The sequence below is a fragment of the Saccoglossus kowalevskii genome, chromosome 18 (assembly GCF_978046115.1).
Source record: "Saccoglossus kowalevskii chromosome 18, keSacKowa6.1, whole genome shotgun sequence".
Classification (NCBI taxonomy): Eukaryota; Metazoa; Hemichordata; class Enteropneusta; family Harrimaniidae; genus Saccoglossus; species Saccoglossus kowalevskii.
The window spans coordinates 15479194-15488636 of NC_140658.1; the positions used below are offsets into that span (position 1 = coordinate 15479194).

Genomic DNA, 9443 nt, shown 5'->3' on the forward strand with positions numbered 1-9443 from the left:
AGGTATCTACATTCAAAGTATCAAAACAATTAAGCTGTTTGTTTTTAAGAAGAAGTCGAAAATAACATCTTTTTTCAAAAATATTTGCTAAAAATTGAAAATATTGTCACGAAATGCCAAATGACGAATTTGTTACAGTTAGTTGCGAAGCATACGAGATTTCCTCTTTGTTAATGTTGGTAGCAAATTCCGTTTCAATGTGACTTATCAAACCGAATTATCCTTACACTCGAGATACAGAACAGAATAGCCCTGTAAAGCTAAATATTGACACCCCGGATCTATTATCAGAAACGTTCGTCCTTCATATTGCTTTTTTACGACTTTCGATGCAACTATTTCCGAATAGGATTACTACCCGCATAACGTCACAAACAGGTCGAGCACAGGAGATTGAAATGATATATTTATATAGCGTCAATCAGGTGCGCTGCACCAAAGACTATAGAGACCAAAAATTCCTCGAATATAGCTCTTAAAACGAGCCACAGCCAAAGTTTATGACTATTATCACCTTGGGATATATACATTTTACATACAAAATGAATCACGTTTTCGGAAGAGGGAGATTAAAAACACTTGAAATTTTGAGATACGGCTGCCATCTTGTTTTCATCAATGTCTTTGTGTACAAAACATTCGGTCGAGAAAATGCTCAAAACGACCAAAAATTCCTCGAATTTAGCTCTCAAAATGGGCCAAAGCCAAAGTTTATGACTATTATCACCTTAGGATGTATACATTTTACACACAAAATGAGTCGCGTTTTCGAAAAAGGGAGATTAAAAACACATATATTTCGAGACATGGCTCCCATCTTGTTTTTGTCAATTTCTTTGTGAACAGAACATTCGGTCAAGAAAATGCTCAAAACGACCAAAATTCCGCGAATTTAGCTTTAAAAACAGGCCAAAGCCAAAGTTTATGACTATTATTACCTTAGGGTATATACATTCGGCATATAAAATGAATAACGTTTCCGAAAGAGGGAGATTAAAAACACAAATATTTCGAGACAAGCCCGCAGTCTTGTTTTTATCTATGTCTTTGTAAACAGAACATTAGTGCACGAAGTTCAAATGTAACTAAACAAAATACGTATTACTCACCTGCCAATAAACGTTCGGAAATAGTTCTCGGAAACTGGAACAATAGATATAGTATATTTTTACACGGATTTCGAACAGCAAAAGACGGACAACTTCTCACTCCAAAGCGAACAGCTAAAACTAAATCTTTTGCACATTTCAAAATGGCAACTGTTGGGGGCGCTGTAAGTATTTGCATAACTGTTGTCCTCTTGTTACGTTTCCAAGGGACATTGCATGGCGGCTGTTCGACTTCCTTTGAAGTTTGCCGGCAGTTCCCTGTCCCTCTTCTATATAGTCTTTGGTTGCACACAGTTTTTCGCCGTAAGTATACAACAGTCTCGGGTACCTTCACTAACTATGGGGAAAACCCGTCACTCCTATTCCAGTTGACTTTCTTACTACACAAATAATACAAGTTGTTTGTTGTTTATCCCCACAGTCATAACAAATATCGTCTCGAACATGATATTCAATTCACCGACCGTATAATCATTGTATTGCAACTAACATACCATTTTTTTTAGGACTGTTAAACCGGTAGTACATACTCTTCTAGAACCCGCGTTTATCACTTATTCATTCATATCTACAATGGAATCAGTTAATTGGTTGAATCAATAAACAATGGCAGGGAGTTCATTACTGCAGCGTAAATTGTTCTCGACTTCTGAAAGTACCAACTAACTATAACATGCCAAGCTTTGCTCAATCTCACCCTTATCATCACATCTCGCGGTACCCGGGAAAATGCATGTGAAGGATTGCCACTCAAAATAAACTCGTTACAATATCTCTACATCGCAGTCACCAAAGACGTGGAGCTCGACATCCGCTGTCTGTGTCATTGCTTAGAAAATTGTTTACGCTTGAATCAACAAACAATAAGGACAGACACAAACCCTAATAAAAAAAATTATCTTTCCCATCATCCAACAGGTTATAATTATATTTGTAGTATTCTAATCTATATCGAGTGTGCATGAGAAATGCATGCATGAACAAACTCAAGTTAAAATATAACTAGCTTCATTCGCTTTAAAATACATACAATATTTTGTTATTTCAACATACAAGAGCCACTTGACATCTCCACAACCCTACATATTCCGTAAATAGCAATACCACGAAGCTTTCATTTGATATCTAAAGCGAATCTCGCGGAAAGCGCGACGGAAAAATCACGCGAGATCCGAATCCTAGTTTTCCCTTCAATAATATAAATGAAGCATGCGTAGTTTTTTTATGAATATTGTCGCATATTGTTTCCCCTTGAGTTATTGGAGTAAATTCAGGAGGAAAGTACCCGGATGGGAGTAGACATAGGAATATGTCAGGTAGACATTGAAATACAACTCCGGAGAATATGTCTATTCGTTATACTGTTATTTGATTGGTTGTCATGGTCACGTGAAACCACGATGAGGTGAAATGGAATAACAATATACATGTATTTCATTTTACATGCCTTACAAATAGACATCGCGGAGAAGCGAATTGCGAGTTGCTTAAATTTGCCATACATATATGCTTTCAAACATTGTTTAACTATGATGTATTTCCACTAATTCAAGATGAGGGTAGTTCAGCAAACGTCTTCATTTGATACGCACAAATTTGTATTTCTAGACGATCCGGCCCTGGTCGGTTGCGGCCCTGGTAACAAATAACGATCCGGCCCTGGTTTGGACGTCCCGGCCCCCAAAACAGTTTGGTCGATCCGGCCCTGGTATAAATTATATTCGATACATGTTCATATCTAATGTTAATGTATTAAATGCACAACGCTTGACTATCTTGTTTAACAACTATTTTTCGTCTTTTGCAGGGCATTTTCACGATTTAACTCCGTGTTTGACAGATGTATGTTCATTTATTCGCCGCCTATGCACGTGAACGGCAGACATTAGAATACACATCAAATACAATCTGGGTTCGAATGCACATTCGTGGTTTGTCGCGTAAACGAACGTTAATATATTAAATGTGTGACTATCTTATCCACAACTTTTTTTCGTTTTTTTGTAGGACTTATCAGAGTTCATGGAAAGATTGCACAATGCAAGGGTCGTACACACCTTCCGGTCGGGCGGTACAGCGTCGAAGTACACACATTCATTGAAATGGAAATGAGGAGTGTAGAAAACACGTCACTTGACTCCAGAGACAATGTGTCAAAGTACCCACGAACATTTAAAGTGTAGGGAACCAATTTTCTAATCAACATGATTAGTTTCCAGCAAACGTAATGTAGCATTTCAATATATTTCATTTGTAACATTTGCTTGACATCATATAGAAAATCACTCTGGGACAAGGTCCCACATTACCAGTACATGCGATGCAGTGTGGTATCATCAGGCGCCACCTGACTCATTGTTGCCTAGTTTGAGTTTTTTTTTATCAGTGGGACTGATATAATGCGACGTATGTAACATGGGACGATTTATTTGTTATCAGTGGGACTGATATAATGCGATGTATCGTAACATGGGACGATTTATTTATTATCAGTGGGACTGATATAATGCGACGTATCGTAACATGGTACGATTTATTTTATTATCAGTGGGACTGATATAATGCGATGTATCGTAACATGGGACGATTTATTTTATTATCAGTGGGACTGATATAATGCGATGTACCGTAACATGGGACGATTTATTTTATTTATGCGGTTCAGTTGGGCGCATGTTCTGACGCAACCTATTCGCTGCCCGGATAAGGGTTAGTGGTACCGGTTGGCTGTACTCGGGTGCAGCCGGGGCGTCACGTTTTACGGTAACCTCTTCAACAATGTCCGCAGCAGAGCGAAAGATATTGTCTCGGGCAATATTTTTCACCTCAACCATGGATGTACTAAGAACATCCATGCCTCAACTGTTGTTTTAATTCGCACTCTAGCACCTGGCAGTGATTGCTGATTATGGCCATGCAAACCTTTCGTAAATGTTGTTCCCTTTTGTAGAACCGTTGCCGTACATGTTAACCGTTTGCTTCTTACACTACATCGCCAAGTAATGTTTCCATTGCGTGAATTGCTGTTTGGTACTCTTCGCATTGTACGAGTAACCAAGACTGTCGACTAGCATTGCCTTCCCCTGCTTAGAAGCGCACGGTATGACATCATACGTAACGTCTACTTCCCCCGACCTGAGGCGGCAAGTTCGGGAGTGCGCCATCTTCCAGTGTATTTTCGAGTACATTCGGTTGAGCGTCAATTGAGTCGTCGACATTGAATGAGAAATCTCTAATACTCGTACGATTAATACTTCCTGAAGCGTCGGATTGCATAGTTGGACCGTCAGATGGAGTAATTGGCGACGCATCAGCGCCATCAACATCCATAAGATGGTTACTATCCACACTTTCTGATGCTTCTGGTTGTACCGTTAGTAGGCCATCAGAAATTGTTGAAGCCTCACCAATATTTGCTGGTGCCGGGCACGCAGCACAATGCCACAATTCAAGATCCATATCACCCCGGGTGATAGCACGATACATCTCTCTTGTTATATTGGTGTCGCATGTACGATGTTGCCATCTACTACAATTAATAGCCTCCATTGAATAGCCTCCTGTCTAGGTCTTACGTCCTTCTTACAAACAACGCATGGGTTTGCTGCGATATTCTGAGCCATGACTGACGATTTTGACGTAAAGAAGCATTAAAGAATATCAGTGGGACTGATATGAGGCGATGCTATACGGAAATCAGTGGCACTGATATAGTAATTTTAACGTAAAGAGGCTGTTATAAAATATCAGTGGGACTGATACGAGATAGATTATCAGTGGGACTGATATAGCGATTTTAACGTAAGGTAGCAATATCAAATTTTCAGAGAGCGAGCGATATAAAATTCTGAGCAGTTAACTGATAGCTTGACTGAATCAGAATGACTGAACTGTGCTTTGCTCTCTCGTCTTATACACTGAGTGTGTGAACGACATTTCATTGTTCACAATATTGACCACTTACGTACATGCGCGGTATCATCAGTCACGTACTCACTTCTATTCAAGTTGTTAACACCTTCTTTTAGCCGTGAATTATTTTCTTTCAACAATGATCTGCCGCCAACCGACAGGTCATTGTTTGTAATTTAGCGTATAATCACGATTATATAATGCGACGTACCGTAACGTGGGACGATTTATTTTATTATCAGTAGGACTGATATAATGCGATGTACCGTAACATGGAACGATTTATTTTAATATCAGTGGGACTGATATGATGCGCCGTATCGTAACATGGGACGATTTATTTTACTATCAATGGGACTCATATAATGCGACGTATCGTAACATGGGAAGATTTATTTTATTATCAGTGGGACTGATATGATGCGTCATACCGTAACATTGGGGCGATTTATTTTACTATCAAAGGGACTCATATAATGCGACGTACCGTAACATAGGACGATTTATTTTATTATCAGTGGGACTGATATGATGCGCCGTACCGTAACATTGGGGCGATTTATTTTACTATCAAAGGGACTCATATAATGCGACGTACCGTAACATAGAACGATTTATTTTATTATCAGTGGGACTCATATAATGCGACGTACCGTAACATGGGACGATTTATTTTATTATCAGTGGGACTGATATAATGCGACGTTTCGTAACATGGGACGATTTATTTTATTATCAGTGGGACTGATATAATGCGACGTATCGTAACATGGGACGATGTATTTATTATCAGTGGGACTGATATAATACGACGTATCGTAACATGGGACGATTTATTTATTATCAGTGGGACTGATATAATGCGACGTACCGTAACATGGGACGATTTATTTATTATCAGTGGGACTGATAAGATGCAACGTATCGTAACATGGGACGATTTATTTATTATCAGTGGGACTGATATGATGCGACGTACCGTAACATGGGACGATTTATTTATTATCAGTGGGACTGATATGATGCGCCGTATCGTAACATGGGACGATTTATTTATTATCAGTGGGACTGATATGATGCGCCGTATCGTAACATGGGACGATTTATTTATTATCAGTGGGACTGATATGATGCGCCGTATCGTAACATGGGACGATTTATTTATTTACAGTGGGACTGATATGATGCGACGTATCGTAAAATGGGACGATTTATTTATTTACAGTGGGACTGATATGATGCGACGTATCGTAACATGGGACGATTTATTTATTATCAGTGGGACTGATATGATGCGCCATATCGTAACATGGGATGATTTAATTATTATCAGTGGGACTGATATTATGCGACGTATCGTAACATGGGACGATTTATTTATTACCAGTGGGACTGATAGGATGCCACGTATCGTAACATGGGACGATTTATTTTATTATCAATGTAACTGATATAATGCGACGTACCGTAACATGGGACGATTTATTTATTATCAGTGGGACTGATATGATGCGCCGTATCATAACATGGGACGATTTATTTATTATCAGTGGGACTGATATGATGCGCCGTATCGTAACATGGGACGATTTATTTATTTACAGTGGGACTGATATGATGCGACGTATCGTAACATGGGACGATTTATTTATTTACAGTGGGACTGATATGATGCGACGTATCGTAAAATGGGACGATTTATTTATTTACAGTGGGACTGATATGATGCGACGTATCGTAACATGGGACGATTTATTTATTATCAGTGGGACTGATATGATGCGCCATATCGTAACATGGGATGATTTAATTATTATCAGTGGGACTGATATTATGCGACGTATCGTAACATGGGACGATTTATTTTATTATCAATGTAACTGATATAATGCGACGTATCGTAACATGGGACGATTTATTTATTACGCAATCTCAAATCATGTCGTTGCGGTTCAGTTGGGCCCATGTTCTGACGCAACCTATTCGCTGCCCGGATAAGGTTTAGTGGTACCGTTTGGCTGTACGCGGGTGCAGCCGGCGCGTCACGTTTTACGGTAACCGCTTCAACAATGTCCGCAGCAGAGCGAAAGATATTGTCTCGGGCAATATTTTTCACCTCAACTGTTGTTTTAATTCGCATTCCAACACCTGGCAGTGATTGGTGATTATGGCCATGCAAACCTTTCGTAAATGTTGTTCCCTTTTGCAGAACCGTTGCCGTACATGTTAACCGTTTGCTTCTTACGCTACATCGCCAAGTAATGTTTCCATTGCGTTGCTGTTTGGTACTCTTCACATTGTACGAGTAACCAAGACTGTCGACTAGCATTGCCTTCCCCTGCTTAGAAGCGCCCGGTATGACATCATACCACAGTCCCTCTATCACCGGTCTCGAAACGCCTATTGTCTTAGGGGAGATTAGCAATAAACATCCAGTGAGTGCGTGTAGCGGTTGTTGGCGTCGCATAGTCACGTGACAGTATAGCGTCGCTTTCCATTTTGGACAACGTATGATCGAGGGCTCCGTATTTTATTCCTTGCTCTTAGCTGTAAAATTTCATATATTTAACAACTTTTTGTTATTACCGAAGCGAAATACCATTAGTTAACAGGTGAGTTATTATCCATTCTTTCATTTCGAATATTTCGTAGTTTTTTCGATCTTGAAAATTTGACCTCGATTTTCTGACCTCCATTTTGTCAAAAAGTTCATCGCTCAAAACATGTCGGTAGTTTTTCGGTTCCCTTTTCTCGCTTGATATGCTAGCAAAATCTTCAACTCGCATCGTTTTGGCGGGTGGAAGTGTATTTGCTTCGAGTGGGAGTGTTTATATCGTATTATTTTTTGTCGAATTCTTGAAAACTGTGTGATCTTGGTTATTCACATACGACCAAACATCCTGAGAATAGTCGATTGTTGCGATAATGGGTCGTGTTTTTTAAATCAGATATTCTTACGTTATGATCACTAAATTCACTATTTTATGTGCTGTTGAAGGTGCCATTCACGGTAAAAGATGTTCTGTGCTGCCAACATTTTTTTTGTGTCCCGAAAAATAGATTTTCTGTGTGTGTTTTTCGAAACTCGTGGTTCAACTCGACGCCATTTTAGATACCGAACTGTGCGTAAATACATCAACGAGAGTTTCTCGTTTCGGTTCCTTTTTTGAGAATAATACAAATCCGGTGTAGATAATAATACCCAATACTGGTTGTTATGAAGATTAACAAATGAGTTGTGGGGTTAAGGTATATTTGGGTATCTGCTGTTTCGTTATATTCGGTGAAATATCTTTGTTTACATTTTTATTTTATTTTTATATTGTCAGACGAGAACGTGCAGCTGTTGAAGCCATACAAGCTCTTAACAACCATGCCTCGTAAGAAGAACAGTTTTCGGAGGCCCAAGAGTTACTACAAGCAATTTGAAAAAAAAGTCCAGTGAATGTGATGACTTTTCACAATCGCATGTTACCATTGCTAATGATGCTACAATGCAACATGTAAGAATTAAATGTGGAAGTTATTATATTCTCAAAGTGCTGGAAATGCTATGTGTCTTAGTAAACAAACGGTTGATGAATTGAAAATGACTGGTGAGTTGAGTCGCACTTATTTTTATTTTATGTGAAATTGTTATTCACTGTAAAGTTTTCCAGAAATTGGTAATATGCTAGTAATTTAAAATTTATCTTACGAGTTATTTTTGTTTTGTTTTTCCCAGTGCATTCTTTTGTAGAAGTATCTAAATACCTACTAAACCATGGAGTGGATTTTATATTGAGTGAGAGGTTCCGTCAAGACCCACTACAAGCCCACTTCAGTAAGCATCGGCACAGAGGAGGAGGAGCAAATAACCACCCAACAGTTATGGCTTTTGGGTATCAAGAGAATGTCATCAGACTTCAAAAATCTTATCACATGCAGTGCATCACAGGCAATACAGGGAGACACAAGAGAAGGCCCTTACAGCATATAGTAGATGATACTCCTCCTCTTCTCTTTCCAAACAGAAGTGTTAGTATTTCTGTTTTTGAAAACAATGTAAAATAGTAAAAAAACAAGATATACTAATATATTGCTGTTTTTTGTATTTATTGTTAGATGTAAATAAGTTATAAATAAATACAAATTTTAATTAATTTTGCTTTTGTGCTTTCATTGCCATTTTCTTTAAGTTGTAGGGAATGTAATCAGCAAAATATCTGAGTGCCTGCTCTTCCTCAATACTTAGTTCACTTGTGCTTGCTGCTTCAACTGTTTCAGACTGGTAGTCCATGGTGTCCCTTCGGGTTCTTGCCAACACTGCAAAGTTAAAAATGCATGTTCTGAACAGTTCATCTATATCTGTGTCACTGGGCCGAAAATCCATAAATACATTAATTATGTCATCTGTGGTTTTTCTGTCTACCCACATATTAA

The 9443-nt window shown here is 38.7% G+C and overlaps 1 protein-coding gene across 1 annotated transcript; it reads left to right on the forward strand.

Annotated features, from left to right (window-relative positions):
* Positions 1-7497: 7497 nt before the first annotated feature.
* LOC146731616 (uncharacterized) lies at positions 7498-9095 on the forward strand. Its single transcript, XM_085493396.1, has 3 exons — positions 7498-7633; positions 8351-8617; positions 8746-9095. The coding sequence occupies exons 2-3, from the start codon at positions 8536-8538 to the stop codon at positions 9072-9074; spliced, it is 411 nt and encodes a 136-aa protein (XP_085349522.1). The 5' UTR covers positions 7498-7633; positions 8351-8535; the 3' UTR covers positions 9075-9095.
* The last annotated feature ends 348 nt before the right edge of the window (positions 9096-9443 follow it).